The following is a 22,398-nucleotide window of genomic DNA, read 5'->3' as shown; positions in this document are numbered from 1 at the left end:
ACGCGGTGCCTTCTTGACGTGTCCAGGCAATCTGATTGGCCTTTAAAGGCTTCTTGAAATTGGATGCATGGGTAAAAAAAAAAAAAAGACGAAAAAAAATACTGTGCGTGTCTGCTAGGATATATTTGTATATGCTAGGATTTGGGATATGACATAGGATTTTGCGTGCTTTGTCCCACGCGACAACAGTGCAACGGAGCAGGGAGCCTTCTGAGAACGCAGTAAGCTAGATTTTCGTCACAATCACCCTCACTTCCATCTGCACGTTTTATTAGAGCGCCCCTTTCGGGCTGGGAGAGCGAGATGGGTTTCGGCCTTACTGGGGACGGGGAACAATCCGCTACAAGGTTCTTGGCGCATCTATGCAAGTGCTGAACCAAAAAGAAAGAAGATAAAAAAAGAAGAAAAAAAGTAAGAGGGAGAGAGAAGAACATCGACGCTGAGCTGAAGCAGGAACAATTATGTCCGTCATACTTGTTCGCATCCCGACGCAGTGCATGTCTGAGACATACTACAAAGAACGAGAAACAGGCGGGATACAGAAAACAAAAGGGAAATGCAAATAAGGCGGAGAAAAAATAGGGGGAGATGGGCTTGATTGCATGATAAAAGAGCATACGATTCAATGTTCTGGTGCAAGACGAGCAGAAAAGGATGACCATCTGCAGTAACAGACGGATGCGTACGACTGGCGACAGCGATCCATCAACGACCGGGACAGCCTCGATGGTGTACGATGAGGGATTGTAACTACCGGACGAGCGTCGAAGCTGGATTTCGTCGCTTTTCAGCGGGGAACAAACAGCCAGATGGCATCATCACGACAGAAGACACGGTAAATGACACGCTGGAGTACAGCAACTGCACATTTCGAAGCTCGGCAATGTCTTTGTCTCTGCATGAAGTGTCCAAAGAAGATTGTAGCTGAAATGGCACCTGCATCTTCAGCTGAGCTGGGCCTTCACCGCCTCGATGACTATTGTCATTTGTATCCCAGCAATTCAATCTCATATCAATAAACCCGAGCGCCAAAATGCAACGCTGCAAGATACCAAGACTCGAAGTTGGCTGGCTGGCATTCACTCCCCATGGCAGGACGGTCAACCAAAAATACAGAAATAGGTGGTCGTGATTGGAGGCCATTCGTTCTAAATAGCCTTGTTCTCAGGATACCACAGCTCCAAGACAGCTGAACTTCTCAAACGGGCACCGACTTGTCGGACTCCCATACAAAATGAGACAGGCCCTTGCTCTCCAGCCATTCACATGTCAGGCAGGCGTTATCTCCAACCCTCCTCTTATTTGTTCCCCTTTTTTGCAGTGCCCTTATCCTGTTTTTCAAGAACCTGTCGTCCTCTCGTTTGTCCCAAACCAGGTCATGGAGCCGGCAGCAAACTGCCGTGTATAACTGCTCAAGAACTGCACAAGAACTGTAGCCAAGACGGCCATCTTTTTTTTCTTTTCGTTTCTTGCGTTTTGCCCGTTTTGAGTGTTTCGTATGAATGCTTAGCATGCCTGCCAAACTATTTTCTCACCCACAGGAGAAAGCTCGCGCGCGGCCCCTCCAGTCGTTGCCATTTGCCGTTCTGCCTCTTGTCTTTCTCGTGTCGATGCATTCCTTCATATGCGATATAGTACTCTAATGCATATACCCGGTGCCACGTTGATGAGCAGGCAACGGCGAAGACAACCAGGAAAACACCAACAAACACACATGGCTGAGCAGCTTTTCCAGGTCGCTGCAATTAGGAAGAATTGACTTGAGTGGTTTTGTCCCTGGAAGAGCGGATTGTTAAAGTGAACAGTAGGGCTTAACAGACTCCCTGGCGGTACACCTTAACCAGGGGAGGCAGACGAGCAAGCTCAACCTGCAGAGGGGGCGCTTGCAGTTGAACGGTGAGAGGTTCGGTTGAAGTGATATATGCATGGCGTGTGGGCGCCACCAGGAAAGCAATTCAAACGCATAAACCGATATAGTTGGAAGACGGCATCAAACGCGTTTCCATTGCAACGCGACTCGGTTCGGGTAAAGTGGCTCAGAAGAAGCAAGACGATCGATGCGAGAAACAGCAACAGAGAGCGCTCGCTCCAGGGATCGCCGAGCAGCCACGCGTGGTTGGATGGTCAATTCGAGTCTAGCTGCGTCACAGCGTGCTATGAGAATAAAAGTGTTTACTATTGCATCAGGGGACACGGAATAATTTGCGTACATAGTGGGCGTTACACACCTTCCCCTTCTCAGAAAAAAACGATGTTGAAGACAGGGAAGGAGCGGCACGTCGGGCCAGGGCAACGACGACTGGTGAAAAAGCGACCAGAAAAGGAAAAGCGATTTGAAGATGCTGGCCAGTTGGTGTCGACCAATGGCTTGCGCCTGTCACTTCAAAAGGCGATTTATGCGCGTGCCTTGCGCCTCTCATTCGCAAGCTCGCACTTACACCTTTACACGCCCCCTACTTGAGAGCGAGCAAGGGTTTGGTGCTTGCGACATTCGCCTTGATGCGCTGGCAAGATTGCATACGACAGACTGCGTACATTATGCTGTCACTGATAATGGGCACCCGCGCCAGGGTGAGAAGGAACGAATGAAAAGGCCGTAAATTGCAAAAGAACAAAAGAAGCAAAGGAAGGAGGCTGGGAGGAAAGCGCGATGCACCGCGTCGAGGGGCAGCTGAGGGCAGCTCTTGCCTGTTGAGGCAATTGACGTGCTTTCCCAGGGTGGTCCATGACGTGAAGATATGCACCTAACAACAAGCAGCTTTCTCGCCGCTCGTAAAGTAACCAGAACACAACACACGACACAACCAAAATACCCGGGAAAGCATCACACAAACCCGATCGAAAGAGTGACCCAGCGTATCCATCGAGGTATCATTGCCGGAGACGACGGCGGGACATAATCAGAATGCCTAGCCTGGTGCTGCAGAGCCTCCGGATCCCCCTCGTTTTTTTCTTCCCATACTGTTCTTCTTCCACGCTCGTATTTTTCGTGCATGAAGCTGCTGCAGACAACTCCACAAAATAGCCAGAAGGAGAAAGCGAAGGACGGCCGACGCAGACGAGATGCAGAAACAAGAAGACGGGTGCATGGAACGCGCGGAAAACATGGAAACATGCGGCAGAATATGCACGACCGAGTTGCCGCTTACACGGTTTAGGGACGTGTCTCCGGCTCCCAGACCAGCTGAAAGCGATCGATTGAGTGAAAAACAATAACAAAACGAAGAAAGAGAAGACAAAGACAAGAACATCCTATCCTGCTTTGGCGAGGCAGAGGCAACGAAACCTTTTGACACGTACTCCGGGCAGAGCCCAGCATTGGCGACGAGAACGAAAAGGAACAAAAGGACGGTTGAGGCGAAGAGGGAGACACCGCGGTCTTTGGGGTTCATTGCTGACCTTGTACTCCTTCGGAAGGCATTTCTCCCTTGCATCGTTGCCTCCTATTCGTTTTCTAACTTCCCCCCATTTCGTCCTTTTCTGTCTCGGCGAACCACGGGCGTCCGCTGATGCTGCAGAACGCGGAAACCGGCGTACGTTTCTGCTGACGATCTTGGTTCGAGTCTATTCATGTCTGCGCTTCCTACATCATCGACCGGAGAGGGGGCGTCAGCATTGCCACTGTGGGACGAACATTGCCGATATGGGCCGTGACGAGAGGGGCTGGCAACGAACTCGTCCGTCGGTCTTCCTCTCTCGTCATATTCACCTGTTCAAGTTGAAACCCGAAGCTGTCTGGCACCAGCCAATGAGCCGACAGATGCTGCCGTGGCCAGCCACGCCTTTGGCCTCCTGGACCGTATCGTGCGCGAGCTGTCTGCTGGCAGGCGACAATGCTTACCACCCCTGTCCGACGAGATTCTTCCGATTTGCAGCCTCTGTTCCTCGTTCTGCAACACATTCCAAAGATGCATTTATGCATCACACAAAATAGGCCAGCTTCTGTTTCGCTCAGCCGGCTCACAAGACACCAAATCAGCTGAGACAAAAATGGCCAGATCAAGCGACCTGGTTTTACCAATCGACGATGCAATCGTCTTTCACGTTGGTTGGTTGCTGGTGAGTCCGAGAGGAGAGGGCCCCCTTTGCCAGGCCCCCGGCACAGACCACCTCTGGGGGCGGCCAGCGGGTTTGGGCCAGGCCACAACCGCCATGTGCGGGAGACAGTGTCACGCAAGTACGAGCGATTGGCCCTAGGGACTACCAGCGCACGAAACCCTATCTAATTTGCCATTGAACGGCGTTCTCAGCCTCTCGTACGGCTCGTGTTAAGGTCGAATACAAGCACAAACGCAGAGGACAAACAAAGACACGGCAGGACGGTCTGCCACTGCCAGACCGAACTCGCTACAGCCGTGCCGTGTCCACGAGTGTGGAAATCCAATCAACGTGTGTGCTTGTGTTTATTGCGAACCTAGATTATTGGATTTGCATAGCTTTCAGTTCGAATACCAATCAAAAGATTGGCCACAAATGACGACACAAGGCCACACCTGGTGCATCTTGGCCCATCTTGGCCCAGACCGCGGTCATGCGAAGGACAATGCATGATAAAATAATGGCAGTCAAAGTAATGGCAGTCAAACTGAACGTGGACAGACACGTTCGAATACAAGGAGCAGGCTCTCACAACCACATCACACAATGGGGCGACCTGACCAAGACCTACAACATTGCTTACCCCGGTCGAATACGACGTTGGCCGACGGTGAGAAAGCCTCCCGTCGGTGGCGGCGTGTCGTTGCCTTTGGAGGACAAACAACAGAGCAACTATTTAGTCCAACCTCAGGGTGCAACAGATATTGTTGCACGGAGAGATAGACACCGAGACGAGCGACAGGCAAGCTAAGCGTTTCCATTAAACACTCCTGCGAGCACCCAAGAAGAAAGCACCGTGGGTGATTAACAGTGTGCACAGACAAACAAACAAACAAACAAGCTTCCCAACGAAAGAGTTTTTCCTCCTCCTGCCAACTACCAAATTGGATGTCTTCTGCTTGCCTGCTCACCTTCTTGGCTTGTGCTCACCCTGCCTACGAGTAAATTAAATAGGCCAGAGCGCCTACCCACACAATCTCCACAATGAACTTCGCCAACGGCTGCAGGTCTGAAATATACGGGAGTGCAACGTACCCCGTGTTCCGGCACTGGCGAAACCACGGGACACGGAAGCACAGTGTGCGGGGACACGGGGCAGACACGGGACAGACGCGGAAACGTTGGTTGGGATGGTCTGGTATTGGTACGGTTTCCTTTCAAAACCCATCACACAGCCAAAACCAAACAAAGTGTATCAGACCAGGTCCAGCGGTGTTTGCATCCGGGTTTTTAAGATTTGTCTTGTCGCCCGTTCTGGAAACTACAGTCGACAAAACCGGCGCGGTGCATGAGTCGCTGGTCGGTGTTTTCGTCTGACGGACCACCGTGGCCCCAAGAACCAACTGGCACAGCAACGGCGGACACCGCCCCGAGCCAAAGAAGGAATGTTTTTGTTTTCTACTCTCTCGTCTTTGAGGTTCCGGGCCGTTGCGGGACGGCAGAAGGGGAGGCGAAAGGGAATGGGCAAATTACACTTGGAATATGCACAAACGGAAAACAGCATATTGAACCTGGGCATCAAACTGCTGGCCAGCCATCTTTGCGTCAGCCATCGACAACTACACTGTACTCTATCGGCCCCCCTCGCCCCCTGCCGGCAATCTATGCTGCATGCATGCAGTATCGAACAACCCTAGAAGATCCGAGATCTAGAAGAACAGCGAGGGACTCGCTTGCATGCGGCCGTTGTTTGTTTGCCGGTGTTTTGAAACACGTCTTTGCTAAATAAAGAGCCATTTTGTCTAGTCCGGTATTGTGTACGTGCAATACAAGTGTTGTACGGAGGAAATTCGGAGTACTACTTTACGACTCTATCGACTATATCGACGATGTATCGATGACACGAGAGCAAAGTGAGCAATTACAGACAACCCCTGCCACTCAAGGCCGTACGGCGTCGCACTCCATACGGGCCATTTGGAATGGGAAACGAGAGGGGAGAAATAAAAACGCGCTTATTGCTTCCACGTTGCTCGGGCCCCTTCTCCGGAGCCGGCTGTTTTGTGGTTCCAGAACGCGAAGTATTCGGGGGCCACGAAGAGGGGAATGACTTCTCCGGTTTCCATACGACGACAAGAAACGAAGATGATGGACATGTGTGCCTACACATGAGTTTGTCGAACGACAGAGGACAATTGTCGCGGTCTTTGAGCAATGAAACAGCAAGACAAAAGGGGAAGAACAGAAGAAAAAGACGCACCGAACCAGCACACGGCTGCGAGAAGGTCTGTGCCCACCGGAGGTTTTTTTTTCTTCTTCTTCCTTGGTTTTCTTCAACGAAGGCCTTCATCTCGCATGGGTCGCCGTTACAAGCTGGGGTGGCATGAGAGAAAAGAGCTCATGAGCTCGAGAGCTCGAGAGCTCGAGCTTCGAGACCGTCGACACGTTCGATGCGCGCCCGCACAGATCCTTGCCAAGAATAAACACGGGACACGATGGACAGCTACCATGCATCGCGCAGTCTCCACGGACCGCGGGTGCAATGTTCTTCTCCGGCGGAAATGCAGCATCCATTGCAACAGAGCATGCTGTTGAAGGTGCTTTTGAAAGTGCTTTTGAAACAGCCGTTGTCTTGGTGTCGACGCGGTGATGAGGTGTGTTAAAAGAGGCTGGTGTAATTCTAGGCGAGACGGCAGTCTCGTGGGAACATATAGCATATACGTTTTGGAATATACATTTACGACGAGCGCGGCTGCTGTGGACAGCGGACAATTCAATCATGGCAACAGAAACGTGCCCTGCGCTGTATGGGATAGAAGAGGCGGGAAAACAGGTGGCCAAAGCAAAAGGCAGAGAAAAGGCAGATATATTGAATAATCCAGAGGAGAAGCATAGCAGACACGATAAGAATATATGTGATTGAATAATAACGACGTACGGAGTACGACATGCAATCAAATCATTTATTTGAATACATTGGTATGTCGTACACGGATCTGTCAGTTTGCTGTCTTTTGTTTTATTCCAAAACAACCTTAAACCGTGCGGACCTCTATTCAGAAAATTCGGTCCGGGGCAAGACAGATTTGCATATTCAACGGGACGGTCTTGTCTGGAGCAGGTGTGCACTTAATGAAGCAGGGGCACAAACCAAAGAATGCTCGTATTGCTAGTTTCGTTGTCGTTTCTGCGTCTGGATGTAGACAGATTGTTTGCTGTTTGCCCGACAGTCCCGTTAACAGCGAGCCGACAGTCTTGTTCGACCTGGAGAAGGGCCGAGAGATGACCTTGGCAACGAGGAGAATACGTCTCTTTTTCCAAACGTCCCGGCCGATGGACTCTCTCTTTTGCACTGCCGGTGTTTCAGTGCTCTGTTCGATGGATGTCATTGAAAAGTATGGCAAGCTGCTGGTATCTGTGGCCAGACAAAAAGACTGCAGGCATACGTCGTGGAGCCTTGCCGTTTCCATGTTTTTTGTCTTCCCTCCTTGTCCTCCATGTCCTCCCATACTTGTTGCCCCCTATTTCTGCCGTCGTTGCGTTGCATGTCGTGTCAGATGCGCCGTAGAAACCGGGTTAGCATACCGGGTCCTCCGCAATACGACACAAGACAACAGACTAACAACGTCCCTGAAAAGTCCGCTCTGGCCAAGCCTGATCCTGGGCGAGATCCTTGAAAATAGGATCCTCAAGCCTGCACAATATGAACGCTCAGCACGGCAAACGCCTGTGCAGAGGCACAGCAGTCTTAGTGTCCCTCGGCGACGCTCTCAAGCAAATGGCTACAGAAGATATTGCTCCACAGAAGGTGAAAAAAAAAGCACCGCCAAGCCTAGGCTCCGTAGTCCCGCACTTCCTCGGACGGCGTCGGACATGTGTCACTGTGCGGAGAGGACAAACAGCTCATGGACAACCTGAATAGAAAGACCTCGTAGCATAGAAAATAATATGCCAAAATGTACACACAGAAACGCATGGGAGGACCGAGCGTGGAGTGGAGAGTGCAAAGGTAAAAAGCACGTCGTACTCTGGGCCGCCGTAGCTGGTAAATGACTCGCGTTCGCGTCTGAAACGGTCAGCCTCGCGCGCTCGCTCACGCGCAAACAAACACCCAACACGAGAGCAAATCATAAGACGACAGACACCACTGGCATCGCGTCGAAACGTGACCAGTAAATGGCGCGTGTTGGAGGGTGAAGGCTGGCCTGCAGGACCATGCAGAAGGTTGCAGAAGGATGCAGAGAGACGCACAACGCTGCAGGTAGGTTCTGCTGGCGCCTGCACGTCAAAGACGGGGACCTCATCCACCTCTGGCGAAGCTGGCCTTGCTGTAGAGGCCAGCCAAAATCCCCTTATGTCGCTCATCACGCTTGTGGACCCTGCAAAAACCTCTGCCGTCGAGGACGTAGTGCCTGCCCCGTGGACGGGTAGGGGTGGACCAAAATGGAAAGAGAGAGAGCCGTCGATGGTCCGCATTCGACATTTCCGGACAGCTGGACAACACAGCAGGAAGGCAAGAGAACTGGGCAACTGCGACCACGAGTGCCTTCCCTTTGTTTGCCAAGACAGGCCTTCCTGAGTTGGCAGGAGCAATTCGCAGAGAGGCGATGCACGGAAGACACGCCGCAGAATGGCCTTTTCTGGTTCTGCCAGAGTCGTGTCGTACGGAGTATTTTAATTGTCTTGGGGACATGCTGCACACGGGACGGAATGCAACGGTACGTGGAATGGAAAGAAAGGGGGCGTCTGAGGGCCCATCTCTGCAGTACATGTACACGTACGGAATACGACGCTCATCGCCATCATTTATGACGGTGCATCGACGCGCGTGTTACTTCTACGAAGTAGAAGAAGAAAAAATGACACGAACGAGAACAAGAGGCAAGGCGCACGAGCAAGCACGAAATGGGAAAGATGCACAGAAATAGACGGGGTTGTAAGGGTCTGTTCGCCGGCACGATGGATGAATGGGGATTGGACTGCATTTGGAGGACAAGGGTTAATTGGTGAGTGGCCATACATTGTACAAAGAGGCTAAAGGATTGGCTGGCGGAGGACAGAAGCTCAGAAGCTCCTCTACTATGACCAGGTTAGAGACAGGCCAGAGGCCCATGGACACCTCAAATACGGTTCTGCAGTGTATGGGACACAGAGGGACAAGAAAAGCAGGAAACAGGATTGGCAGTGGGCGGCCGGTTGTTTCCAGGGAGCCGCACAGACTGACCGGTGAAAGAGAATGCAAGGCAGACAAGACAAATGGAACAAATAGGACAGGGCATAACGGATGAAGAAGAGAAGGCTGGACAAGACGAAAGACCGATATAGACGTGGATAAAGAGCACGGCCAGTGATGGAAAAGGTAGATAAAATATATTTACGCAAATGGGAGACAGGCGAGGAGGAAAGGGAAAGATGCCGTTGGTAAAAACCACTTTACGCGAACGCGGAACCATAAACGGCACAGCGCGGGTTGTTATGTCGTGGAATGGGAATGACGGCGTGGTCAAAACCCTACGATGTATCTTTCTTTTCGTTTCGTTGAGACGAATTGTCGTTGGACACGAAAATATATTGTATTTATTTGATCTCAATTGGATTATAATTTTGTATAAAAAAGGTCAGAAAGGTTGGGGATTATGACTTACATCTCACAAGTAAACTTAGAAAGGCGTCGATGCAGTCATATGGAACTTAGAAATCTGACATAGATATTTTTCTTTCAACTCGAATAGAGTCAATCTTGTTCCGGAAAGGCTGTTGTGCTGTGTGCCTTGCTTCTTTGTTCTGTTTTCGGCGGCCGATGCATCCCTTGCTCTCCGGTTTTGGTGATGCCTCAATGCCACCATTTCGTCTGAACGCCGGATTTGTTGGGCCAACAGGATGTGAAGCTGTCCCTTTGAGGCTTGTATACACCACTTTGGTCCCAATAAATGAGAACGTACAATATGTCGTGTAGACGAGAGCAGATAGGAAGAATAGGAAGAAAAAAACGAAAGAAAGAAACAAATCCAGAACAACATTGCCAAATATAACCTCGTCTCCTCTGAACCAAGAAACGCAAGAGACAGCCATATCACTGCATCCTGAGGTGTATCGTCTACAACTCAAGACCACACCACTGACTCACTTTACCGACAACATGGCGCCCCGTTCCAGTAGCCCGCGCATCATCACCCTGAGCGATCTTCAGGGAAACAGAGGCGGCAATGCCTCCATGGAGGACTCCATTCGCCAGCTCACACGCGCCATCCGCCAGAACGGCTCCGAGTGGCTGCCGACGGACACCCATATCAGCTACACCGAGACAGGCGACAACAACAGTGGTGACGATGGCGGTGACAACGGCGGCAGCAAAATTCGAGGGTTTGGGCGTCTTCTGGGGCGCGGTTCCGACCGCGTTACGAGGAGCAACAGTGCCAGGAACAAGAGCGACAGCAGTACCATTGCCGTCCGCGGCTCTATCTCCAGAACTGACCCGGACGATATCCCGTACCACCTGCGCTCGCGTGGCCCGTCTGCATCCATGCCAGCCAGTGGTAGGGCAAGTAGCACACTCCGTGACAGCAGCAGTGCATCTGCTCGGGGGACGGCTCGCGGCAGCCGCCGGGGAAGTGGTGGTGCTGCTTCTAGACGGACGGGAAGCGGGCATTCAGCGCGTGGACGGGGTGGTGCCGACAACAACGACGACGGCACCTACCCGGTAGCAACTGCCGAGCCCGAGGAGGCGGCAGAAGAGCCAGAAACTGGCAAGGGCAAGCGGGACGGCAGGGCACCCGTTCAGTCTCCGCCGCCTCTCCACGACAGCGTGGCACCCCACCAGTTGCCTATTCTCGAAGAAGAGTCGCAAGGCCCTACATCCAGTGCTGTTTTCGTCCCCGTTGTTGTCCCCGGTATTCCAGCTGCTGCTCCTCCAGCTTCAGCTGCCGCCACAGACCGGCCACGGGACGATGCATCGGCGTTTGTCGAGGTCAGCTCGTTTGACTTGTCTCAGTTGGAGATCAGAGATCAAAGTGAAGGTGGTAGCGAAATTGGACAACATGGCAGCGAAGACGATGATCAGCTCAACATGGATATCGGCAAGCTTCTTGACGACGGGGAGGTCTTCAGTGACCTGAACGACCTTGATGAAGACCCGTACGGCGACGATAATACCCGCCAGCATCGGGCTATCAAGCAGGCCTTTCTATACCTGGCACAAAAAGACGCAACGAGCGATCCGCAGTGGCACACAAATTTTGCAAAGATTGAGAAGTTTATCAACACTCTCCTGGGAGCGAGCGAAGACGACGCTGAGAGCAATAGCAATCGCTACGCCGGTGTCGATGAGGGACTGGCAAATGCCCTCGCTGCGGCAGAGGCGGCACTGGCAGCGGAAGGTGGCTCAGCTGAGACTCTCGACGGACGACAGCATGTACGCCAACAGGCTACCGTGGACCACCCCTCGCAGCTGCTTCTTGGCGGCGTCGACTCGCTTCTGAGGGCGATTCGAGGGTTCAACGGACGCGACATGGAACCTCCGACCCCTGCCCGTCTCCTGGAAAGTGCCGACGACTTGCAGAGCCAGGTTCAGTCCCCACCGCTGCAAGACCTGCTGCAGACAACGGGGCGGCGATTCGCAGGCCAATTAGCATGCCACGCCGAGGCAGAGCGCATTGTCCGGTCGGAAGACATGCAAGGTACACATGTGGACGTTGCAGCAACCGGAAGTCTCGACCAAGCTCCCGCTGCACAGCTGGAGACGCATCCTTTCACCGTCCATATGGGACGCTATCGCCGGTTCCGACAGCACTGGATGCAGCAGGCACGCCAAACGACCGAGGCGGCAAACAGCAATAGACGTGGTTGGGCGACGCTGCCACCTTTTGAAGGCGCCTACAGTCTGGGACGCATTGGCGATGCCACCGACAGCAACGAAGACGAGAACGAGGACGAGGACGAGGATAGCTCCCTGTTCACCCGTTTGCCGTTACCCGTGCCCATGGAGCGCGACCGACGCCTTCTTGTGCTTCTCCGCGGACTCGGCCGTCTGCTGCTTCGCCGTTTGGATATTGCGCCGCGGCCGTTTCTCACCGAGGTTCACCGATACGTGGAGTTAGGGTTGCGTGGCGATGCCCCGGACGCCTCGCTCCGCTTGCGGGGACGTTTTGATTTCGAGCCGCAGTCCACATTCTCGACCCCTCGACCTGTCCGGCGAATCAATGAGACCGAGGCCCAGTGGTTGCAGTTTCTGTTGTCCGACTCGACCAACGAAGCACTGTCGGCGGCACTCCCTCGGGGCCCGCACCTCGACGAAGACACGAGCGTCGATCCCGTTAACGCCGAGGAAGTCCACGACAAGACGCTCGACGAGGGCAGCCGTGCACTGTACCATGTATTTGCCCACCGTTTTCAGGCACTGCTGGATGACCCTGGCCGGACAGTGTTCCGCACTGCCGACACGGCTGTTCCCGTGACCGTTTTGATGCTGGCCATCAACGGCGTGCCGAGTGACCCCGATGGCCGATCAGAAGCGACGGAGAAGACGCAGTTCTGTCTCTATGACGTGCTGCACTTTTTAGCGCGCCTCAGCCGTGCCGGTCGATGCCGGTTTGTCCACTACCCATTCGAAGAGACGCACGGGTTCGTGCAGCGGCCGCTGTTGGATGTGCATCCCGAGCACCGTATTCACTCGACATGGGTCACGAGATCACAGGCCACACCGGCCAGTGCGGACGAGGCCATTGGCGCGCCCAACCGCTCGATCGATGTTGACGTCAGTTGGGCCGAGACGCTGAGCAGCGGCCATGCAACTGACAGCACGGCTCTGCCGCCCAACGTGCGCCAGTTTTTCAGTGCCTTGGCATACCGATTCGGCAGGACATTGCGCGAGCTGGAGCTGGTGGAGCGTCCGCGATGGGAGCCGTACTTGCGCCACAGGCGGGATGGCAGGGCAAACGCCATGCAAGCGTCGATCCGCACATGGCAGAACACGTACCACTCGCTGCTGCACCAGAGCGGCGCTCTGTTCGAAGCCCAGGCCGATGGCATCCCCACCAGCTTCGCCGACGTCCTTCGGCTGGCGGACCCAGCCAACTTTGCGGAACTTGAGGCTGCCCACGGCGGGGTGACTGAGACGCAGGCGCGTGCTGTTGTACGGAGTCGTTTGATCGATGAGGCTGCCTCGGGTCAAGCGACGCCGCTCGCCGGGTGGCCGGCCACTGCGACTTCCAACGCAAGCGCTGCCCTCTGGGACTGGGCACACCCGTCCATTGTCGGCGAAGCGCCGCAATTCTTCCACAGGGACCGGTGGCCGCTGCACCTGCAGACAACGGAAACGGCGGCGCGAGTGGTGGACGAGGCGCGCATCGCGCTGGACCCGGAACTGCTGTGGGATCCGGCGAGCGAAGACCCGGCATCGCCGCAGTACCTGTGGCTGTGGTCGGGACCGAGCTACGGGTACCATAGGATGAAGAGGGTCGTGCGGGAATACCACCTAGGAGACACGGAGCTGAAAAGACAGGTAATTGCGCGGGACTTGACGAGGCGGGTGGCTGCGGCAATTGGCATGGATCTAGACGCCGAGAGGGAGGAGGAGGAGAACCGAGCAAGGGGGTTCTTTGGGTGGCTGGGGTCGAAGTTGCCGTTTGGGCGAAAGCGGAAGAGAAACGAGGCGGACGACGACGATAATGACGAGGGCGAGGAAGACGACGACGGGCAACGGACTGAGACCATCGATTTTGAAAGGACAGAGCTGCCTGCGGTCACGGGCTACCCGCAGAGTATTGACTGGATGGCGTTAGTTCGCGCGCGTATGGACGCGATTGCAGCAGAGCAAGCGGACGCAGCCGAGGAAGAAGCAGATGATCGTGATGAGCCAGAAATGGAGTGATGCAGAGGCGGCGTTATGTCAGAAGAGACGGGGTGACGATGCTTCTTTGGATATGCCGCGGGGAATGGGTCTGATTGGCCAGTTATGTTTTTGTATTTACTTCGCTCCTTCGTAGAAAACTTTGTTCCTTCCCAAATCCGCGTTGCTCCTTCCAAACGAAGGTGTGGGATTTCTTCTTTTGTGAAATTACGTTCCTGCCTGGAAACATATAACAGTTCTTGCATGTTGCTCTTTCCATCTAAATTCACTGAACAATCCGCTCCTTCCTACTTTGTCGACTCAGTGTGTCCAGAGATGGAAAGTACAGGAAAATGGAGCATGGATTTCTTCGTTGTGTTTTAAACAGCTGTCAAAATACCAAATAAAACAAAGAAAAAATAAGGAAAATTAATGAAAACGTTGAAATGAAAACAGAGTGGAGGCATGCCATCATAATGCCGTTGTTTTTCAATAGAAAACACAGATACAGTAGAGCTGAAATTGTAGGATTTGAAATATGTGCGTCTTCTATATAGCCAAATTACCATCTATGTACGTCATATTGGATGACCTTTGTAGTTCTCCCTTCATGAACACATTTTTTATGATATGTACAACCTCACCTTACCGCTCGTGGGACGGATACGACGACCCTACACCTTCTGCCGCTTAGACGGCGACTCCTCTTCCGTGGACAGTGCTGCTTCTGTGGCAGCAGTTGGATCCCTTTTGAGGGCCGTCTTCACCTTGGCTGCGGGTGCCGGTGTCATCGCTTCGTCTCCGCTAAAGTCGTCCACAAATACCTGCGCCACGAGCTGCTTCTTGTTGATTTTGCCCATGGCGTTGCGCGGGATGGACTCCACCACGCGCAGCAGCTGCGGGATCTTGTAGTTGACCAGCCGGCTCTTGAGCGCGCGCCGCATGTCCATAACAGACCACTTGGTTGTCGCGTGCTCGCCCTTGGCCTGCAGCACAACCACGGCGCCGACCTTCTGGCCCCACTTGCCCGACGGCACCGCCACGACGGCTGCCTCGGCCACGACTGGCAGCGACAGCAGCTCGCGCTCAATCTCGAGCGCCGACACCTTCTCGCCACCCGACTTGATAATGTCGGCGCTCTTGCGGCCAAGGATAAAGTACATGCTGCGGTCGCCCGTCCAGTCTTGGGATGGCGTGGCGGCGGCGGCGGCGGCAGTGTCTACACCGTCGACCATACGCCGCACAGCCACGTCGCCCGTCTTGAACCACGGTGTCGTGTTGGCGTCCCCCTCGGCGGCCGGCGCAAACTCGCTGGCCGTTGCCGTCGGATTGCGCCAGTACTCGGCAAAGATGGTGGGGCCGCGCAGCTGGATCTCGCCGGCACGCTCCCGGCCCTCGCTGTCGACCGTCTCGCCAGGTGCAATGACTGCGCCACTGTCCACGTCGACAAGACGCGCCTCGACCGACGGCAGCGGCCAACCGACGCTTCCGTCGACGCGGTGGGCCATGTTCAGGCCGCACGAGAGGGCCATGCCGACTTCGGTCATGCCGAACCGTTCCAGTAGCACGTTGCCATGCGACAGGTCGGACCACGCCTTCTTGACGGGTGTCGGCAGGGCGGCTGAGCCGGATATGTTGAGGCGCAAGTTGGCCGGCGAGATGGCCTCGCGCGTGGCCGCTTGCATCTCGGGGCTCAGCTCCTTGTGCGTGGCAAGCAGGCGGCTATAGACAGTGGGAACAACGGTAAAGAACGTGACAATCTCCTTCTGGGGCATCGTGGTGCCCTTCTTCTGCTTCTGCTCCTCCGTCTCTGGCAGAAACGGCGCGGCAAACCGCTTCCATACGGCATCGGCATTGAATGGGAAGAGAAACTCGACGGAGCTTCCGGAGAACAGCGGGGCGTAGAGGGCGTTAATGGTACCGTGGATGTGATGCAGCGGCAGCACATGCAGCAGATGATCCGTTGGCGAGTACTCCCATGCTTTGTTGAGCGACTGGGCCTGAGCCGTTATGACACGTTCAGGGAGAGATACACCTTTCTGGGAGGTTGTTAGCGCCGCGCAGTGGTTCAATGAGGCGTATACTTGACTTACCGGCCGGTTGGTCGTGCCCGAGGTGTACAGCATCAGGCCGGCATCGCCGGCATCCACATGCTCGTCGAGCTCAACCTTCTCGTACGCACCGCCACCGAGGTGCTTGGCCAATGCCACGTGGGTTGGCTTGGACAGGAGCTCGGAGGCCAGCAACTCCTTGGCCTTGGCATCGAACTTTGCCGACGACACGACAAGCAGCGCCTCGCTGTGGTCCACGATATATTGCAGTTCGGGGATAGGAAAGGAGGGCGACAGCGGGACGGCAATGGCCCGTGCGGCCAGAACAGCGAGAAGGGTGACTGACAGTCAGCGAATAGAACGAAGAGAGAGAGTATGTGTGTGCGGCTACTCACCAACATAGTCGTAGCTGTTCTCGACCATAAAGGCCACGCGCTCGCCGTTGAGGTCGTCCGTCTGGCCGGCGGCCTCGATCATCTGGTCCCGGGCCCTGCGAACGTCACCGAGCAGCTCGCCATAGCGGAAACGACGGCCAGAATGTGAGTGGACGACCACGGTCGACGCAGGGTCGTGCTTGGCAATCGCCTCAAAGACGGGCAGCCGAGGCAGCGTCGGCGCCATGGCAGCAAAGGAGCGAGCGAAAATGGAGAAGGGCGCCGATGTGGTGGGGGCGGACCAAGGTAGGGATGCCGTCTTGAGTGGAGGGGACGCAGACAAGAGGAGCGATGTACACGATGCAGGCAGGAAACAAGCAGACGGCGAGGACGAGGCAAGACGCTGAATGGCAGAAAACACTGAAGAGTGGCCAAGCCGTCGACTCATATAACGCCGCATAACCATAACAAATGCAAAGACGGGGGAAAAAAGACGACAGGGTAAAGAAGTACAAGATAAACGATAAAATAGGGGGCCAAGCCAATCAAGAATACTGGCTCGAAAGGCTACCCGCTGCGACAGGGGGGTGTGAGTGAGGAGAGAGGGGGGCGTGCGGAGAGACCGAGGATCTCAGAAGGGGTTGTCCGGGGCGTGGAGAGTGGGCAAAGCTCTTCTCGATGCGATGTGCTAGGAGTACTGCGTGTGGGTCAACGCTGTATTGGGAAATACAGGAAGTAACAGCGCAGAAATGGCAATACAGCGAGGAAGGCGCGGCTGTCACACTGGGACGAGGCAAGGCAGGAACAGAGCGTGAGACGGGCAGGGGCAGCCGGTTTGGGGACGGCTCTTTTGGGAAAGTGCAGAGATGGCAGGACAAACTGACCGTACAGAATCAGCAGGAGCGATGTGCGTTCAGGCAAGAGCGATTGGGGTGCAGTGGTCAGCCGTTTGTGGTGCTCACAATGACAGAGTGGGTTGCAATGGAGCGAAAAGACGGCAATGAGGGTGTGACCAGGTACGGCAAGTCATCGAGGTGCAAAATGATAAAATGCGACGAAAGAGTCGCAATTGGTCGCTGTGATTGGGCGGCACTTGACGTTTGGGTTGGGGGAGTCTTAACCGGAGATCGGAAGGATGGCGCGCGGTCTGGGGACCTTTCAGGCGAGTTAGTGCCAAGTGGGGAAGTGCCGTCATTGCCATTTGGGGCCAGCTTACTGAACTGCTTATGTGCGGCATTGGCACGCGAGCTGCTTCCGGCAGGCGCAGACGAGAGGATGGTAGTGGTATCGATGGAAAACGAAAGGCGAGGCAAGAGCGAAATCGTGGGAGATTGATGTACTGGAAGGAACATGATGAATCCGGAAGGACCCCGAGGAGGACGGGGAACCGCTTTGGCTCCTGCGGTGCATTTCTGCTTTCGCTGTAAGCCATTGGTAATATGCGCCACATGTTAGTGCACCGCGGCCTTCGCCGCCGCTAAGAAAAGTTTACCCGTCATGCCACTTTGGCTCTCTGGCTCTCACTGCACGACAGCAACTCGACGACAAGTGACCACGCAGTGCAACCACCACCGCCGCTATCTGCTCTCGCGACATTGCCGGCATACAATTTGCACCCGACCGTCTTATGCTGACCCGCCGCCTGGCACCCCGCCGCCTGCTCGGCCTCCGCACACAGGCCACCATGGCCCAGCCTCGATCCACGCCGGTGGAGGACTTGATCCGAGAAAGAGTACGTGGACCGAGGCGTGCATGTGCTTCATGTCGCCCACTTGCTAACTATTACCCGCCACAGCTCGCCCCGTTGAACCCGACACGCCTTGACATCTTCAACGACTCGCAACTGCACGCCCACCATGCTCCCATGCAGGGCAAGGAACAGACGGGCGAGACGCATTTCCGGCTGGTCATCACGACGGCCGCGTTCGAGGACAAGCGCCAGCCTGCACGTCACCGGATGGTGTATGCGCTCCTGGACGACGAGATGAAGCGGGACGGCGGCATACACGCACTGCAGTTGCGCACCATGACACCTGCGGAGGAGGCGGCGAAAGAGGCGGCCAAGGCCAAGACAGGAGCAGACGCCGTGGGCTGCGGCAAGGACCAGGCATAGGAAGGAAAGGGGGAATACTGGCGGTAGGGTTGCTTATGCGTATTGTACGATACGATTTACGTCACGACGCATACGATGAGAGTCAAATATAAATCACACAAAAACACGGTTCCGTCATATAAATGGGACCTGAAAGTAACGATGTCGTAAGACCATAATAATGGCAACGGGCCATAGCTGCCAACGACATGTGGCGTGCAAATGCAATGCGCCTATACAAATACATCTCCCTGTAATTCCTAGAATGCATTCATAACAATTTATACAAAGGCTTGTTAGGCCGGTCGCGGCCTTTCCTTTTTCAAGAAACTGAGCCAAGAGGGCCGTTTCTTGGCAGCTTCTGCGGTCTTCTTCTTTTTCTTGGGCGGTTGCGCGTCGGCCGCAGCCCGCACCATCGAGGCCGGCAGCACTCTCTTTGCTGCAACGGCTTCCCGCTCTTCGGCCGCTGCTATCCGCGACACGATACCAACGTCGGATGCCGCAATGGTAGTACGGCGTGCCTCCTTGTTGGCACGACTTGACGCGTTTACTGGCTGGACCGGTGGGCGTCTTGCTTCGGCAGCCGACTTCACACTCAGGAGGGATGTCTCAAAGTAGTCGTCGTCGTCGTCGTTTTCATCGTTGACAAAGTTCATGGCGCCAGCGATGACGCCCTGAGCGGCTTTGTCTATGGTGATAACCTGCTCTGGCTTGTCTGCCGGCCGCAGCGCCTTTTTGGCAGAAGAGACGCCTCTTGTTTTGGTTAATGGTATCTGACGACCGGAGGTCGCAGACTCTTGGGGCGTGTCTGCTCGGGACTCTTGGCGGCCTCCCTTGCGGCTTGATGCCGGTCTCGCCGGCGTTTCGAGAATCAAGTTTTCAGGGCCATGGCCGGCGAACTCTTGTGTCGTCGGACTACGCAGTTGCGTGTACTGTACGGGATCAGGCGACCGTAACAAAAACTCCCGTGTGCCCATCCCTTCCGGAACATCTACGGTTTGGGGCAGTGAGCCTGGGAAGGGCAACTGGTCGTCAAACGAGCCGGCCCAGGACGACTGCGTTGCACCCAGGATAACAGAACGGTGCGGCCGATCTACATCATGTTGCTGGCTCTGGCTCTGGCTCTGGCTCTGGCTCTGGCTCCGGCTCTGGCTTTGGCTTTGGCTTTGGCTCTGGCTCTGGTTTGGGCCGAAATGGTCGCGTAGTGACTTGTGACTGTCGGTACTGTTGGAGTTGTCGATGCCATTCAAATTGTCAAGAATCGAGTTGCTTGGCCAACTCGACCCAAGAGGGCTGCGGTGTTGCGCAGCCTCAAAGGGGAAGGGTCGGCCTGGCAGGATACTCTCATGGGGCTCGGGCTCGTCAGCCGTGTCCGGAGGGGGTGCTGCCGTAGCACCCACAACGTCCACCTCCTTTTCGGCGCGGGCGCTGGAGGCGTTGGTCTGCACGCTTGAATGTTGCGCGTTTGTCTGAAAGGCCTTGACTTCTTCTGGGTATGCCTTGAGGATGGCAGCCACATTGGCTCGAGTGACGACGTTTTTGTCGTGGACCAGCGCAGTCGAGTGCAGATTGTACCACTGCGCCAGGTTTTGTGGCGCGCCCGCGGCGATCGTCTGCACGTATTCGATGTAGTCCAGGAAAGCATGCACGACGTCGTCAAATACATAGCCAGGCAGCGCCTCGGGGCTGATGTGCTGGAGTGAGTAGCAGGCCCGCAAAAAGTCCTCTAGGTCGCCCTTGTAGTCCGGGTATGTCGCCGTAAACGACTCGTACGGCATCATCCACGTCCGCGACGGGGTGGGCGAGGCTGCTTTACTGGACATAGTATGTGATGCCGGCGAATTGCAAGCAGACACAGGTGGCGGAGGAGAAGATGCAACGACGGCGTCTTGGACTGTGGTGGGAACACGCGCGGCCAGAGCTGGTGACTCCACAACATCCACCGCTCTGTGTGTTGTAGAAGTACGAGAGAAGGCTTCGGTCCTCTGGACGGCATTCGGCGTTCCGATGGGGCTTGTGGACAGCTCGCTCGTGCTGAACCTGGGACGATCGATGTTGGCAATGGGCGGACGGCTTAAAGACGGCTGTCGGCTGGGGTTTCTGGTGATCGTTTCGCCGGGTGCCGGCGCCGGTGGCTTTGTCTGCTGAGGAGCTTTTCGAGGAAAGATGGGTGGTTTCATGCGCCTATGCGTCGGCCGTGGCTTGGCTGCGGCCTTGCTTATGCTCGTCGTTTCAGACACGTCTGTATGGCGCTCATTGTTGTTGACGTTGAAACTAACTTCCTGCAACGTTGAAGATGCCACGGCCGTGCCGCCTGCAGATTGGTGCTCGTGCGAAACATGCGGCTCATGTGGCCAACACAGCTCCTGCGGCACCGGGCGTCGTAGGCTTGACCGTGGTAGCCTCAGCGTCGGGCTGCTGCTGGGCTGATCGCCAACTGACTCTGAGAAAGTGCCGCGACTGGGTGCCCGCAGCATCGGCGCATTCTCTCCATTGAGCATGTCGGGGAGCTCGACGTCGAGGGGCACTGGCGAGCTGCTGCCAAGGTCGGGTGAACGGCTGTGGTAAGGCGCCTGGCCCTGCGCCCAAGCCGTTGTCACGGGAAGCCGAGCTGGGGCGGGACGAGGCGTTTGCTGCTTCTCCGGCTGCTGTTGCTTCTGCAGGAACTGCTGCTCGACCTCATCTTGTTCGGTGGGCTCTTCTTGGGCAGGCTGGTCATGTTCTCGATTGACATGGCCGTCGTCATTGCCGTCGTCGTTATCGTCGTCGCTGGCAAGTTTGCTGCCCCAATCCGGCGAATACTCCCGGTGAGATATTGGGGGAGAGCTGCGATTCTCTACTGCCACGAACCTTTCTGGCCCCTCCTCTGCCTCTGGCTCGCGCTTTATGTCTGGCTCAGCCTCAGGCTGGGGCTCTGAAGCCGGCACCGGTCCTACCGCACTGTCTGGCTCTGCTAGTGATAATAGCGGCTGCTGCTCCGTCAAGTTCTGTTCCTGGTTTCCGGCCACCACCACCACGCCATTTGGCTCTTCCCTCGGAACTGTCGCAACAGCAACCTGTGCTAGGGCTACTGGAGAGACAGATACCGGCAGAGCAACAGCCGCCGGAGCAGGAGCCAGTACCTCTTCACCGTCAGAAATTGATGCTGGCAAATCTCTTTCCGGTGCGTCATCTGTCCTTGGTCCTGACGCGTTGCCGGCCATGCTCCTCCGCAACTGAGGCGTGGGTGGTGGTGCTGGGGAACCTGGAGGCAATGCAGCCGCCTGGTCCGGCACCACTGCTTCTTGGTCATATCCTTGAGTCACTGTTGCAGCAACTGCCTCGGATGCAGTATCGCCGGGTTGTTGCTCGCGTGGGTCGACCTCTTCTGGCTGGGACGGGGCTTGTAGTTGCTTGTTTTCGGCAACCTGCTTCTGTAGATACTCCAGCACCTTGTCCGGCACAAGTTTGTGATTTGGACCCGGCCTGCCGTCACTGCCGATCCAGGAACTGTCGTCGTCGAGGAGTTGTCGTTGGCGCTGGGAGATGTTGACTGACAGCCTCTTTAGAACGCCGGTCTTTGTCAGCGGCGGCCAAAGCCCGGGCAGATTCGAGTCTGTCGCGGCCCCAGCCCCCGTTTGCACGCTTTCCGTCATTGTTATTGTGTCTATGTTGTGCAGTGGTGTTGGGCTGTCGGATGTTGTTGATTTGACACTCGCGATCCTAAACCGTCGCGTTTTTCGGGAAGGTCTTTTTCGCCGAGTGTGTATACTGCCTATATGAACTTGCAGAGCGCATGGCGCCTGAGGTCGAACTTCTTCGTGTCACGGCAGTGAGCAAACGGATGCCGTACCGGACGGCATTGGGAAAGGCTTGTCTGAGATGCAGAGATTGAGAACAATGTCACTGGATGCTGCGTCTGCCGTTTGACGCGTCTGGCCGCGTTTGGAAAGTGCTCCTTTTTGGAAAAAGGAACTAAATGGTTCCATGGGTACTTGCAAGCGACAATGCAAAGCTCCAAGTAAGCAGCGAAACTGC

General features: G+C 55.3%; 5 protein-coding genes across 5 annotated transcripts; 3 read left to right on the top strand and 2 right to left on the bottom strand.

Annotated features, from left to right (window-relative positions):
- Window positions 1-4,558: 4,558 nt before the first annotated feature.
- On the top strand, window positions 4,559-4,849 carry SPSK_05733 (uncharacterized protein; the record flags this gene model as incomplete). The annotated part of the gene is made up of 1 exon (XM_016732471.1): window positions 4,559-4,849. The coding sequence occupies one exon, from the start codon at window positions 4,559-4,561 to the stop codon at window positions 4,847-4,849; it is 291 nt and encodes a 96-aa protein (XP_016583534.1).
- A 5,328-nt stretch (window positions 4,850-10,177) lies between these two features.
- On the top strand, window positions 10,178-13,906 carry SPSK_04844 (uncharacterized protein; the record flags this gene model as incomplete). Its single annotated transcript, XM_016731606.1, has 1 exon — window positions 10,178-13,906. The coding sequence occupies one exon, from the start codon at window positions 10,178-10,180 to the stop codon at window positions 13,904-13,906; it is 3,729 nt and encodes a 1,242-aa protein (XP_016583533.1).
- Window positions 13,907-14,538: 632 nt separating this feature from the next.
- SPSK_05089 (uncharacterized protein) lies at window positions 14,539-16,536 on the bottom strand (the record flags this gene model as incomplete). The annotated part of the gene is made up of 3 exons (XM_016731841.1): window positions 14,539-15,903; window positions 15,958-16,256; window positions 16,311-16,536. The coding sequence occupies 3 exons, from the start codon at window positions 16,534-16,536 to the stop codon at window positions 14,539-14,541; spliced, it is 1,890 nt and encodes a 629-aa protein (XP_016583532.1).
- Window positions 16,537-16,760: 224 nt separating this feature from the next.
- Window positions 16,761-18,402, top strand: SPSK_05187 (uncharacterized protein; the record flags this gene model as incomplete). Its single annotated transcript, XM_016731937.1, has 5 exons — window positions 16,761-16,878; window positions 17,032-17,305; window positions 17,452-17,712; window positions 17,850-18,021; window positions 18,085-18,402. The coding sequence occupies 5 exons, from the start codon at window positions 16,761-16,763 to the stop codon at window positions 18,400-18,402; spliced, it is 1,143 nt and encodes a 380-aa protein (XP_016583531.1).
- Window positions 18,403-18,677: 275 nt separating this feature from the next.
- SPSK_04876 (uncharacterized protein) lies at window positions 18,678-22,016 on the bottom strand (the record flags this gene model as incomplete). The annotated part of the gene is made up of 1 exon (XM_016731637.1): window positions 18,678-22,016. One exon carries the CDS (start codon window positions 22,014-22,016, stop codon window positions 18,678-18,680), a length of 3,339 nt encoding a protein of 1,112 aa, XP_016583530.1.
- Window positions 22,017-22,398: the final 382 nt, after the last annotated feature.

Source organism: Sporothrix schenckii (genome assembly GCF_000961545.1).
Source record: "Sporothrix schenckii 1099-18 chromosome Unknown Cont49, whole genome shotgun sequence".
Lineage (NCBI taxonomy): Eukaryota > Fungi > Ascomycota > Sordariomycetes > Ophiostomatales > Ophiostomataceae > Sporothrix > Sporothrix schenckii.
Note: the sequence above shows the minus strand (reverse complement) of the source record. Positions and strands in the feature narration are given on the sequence as shown.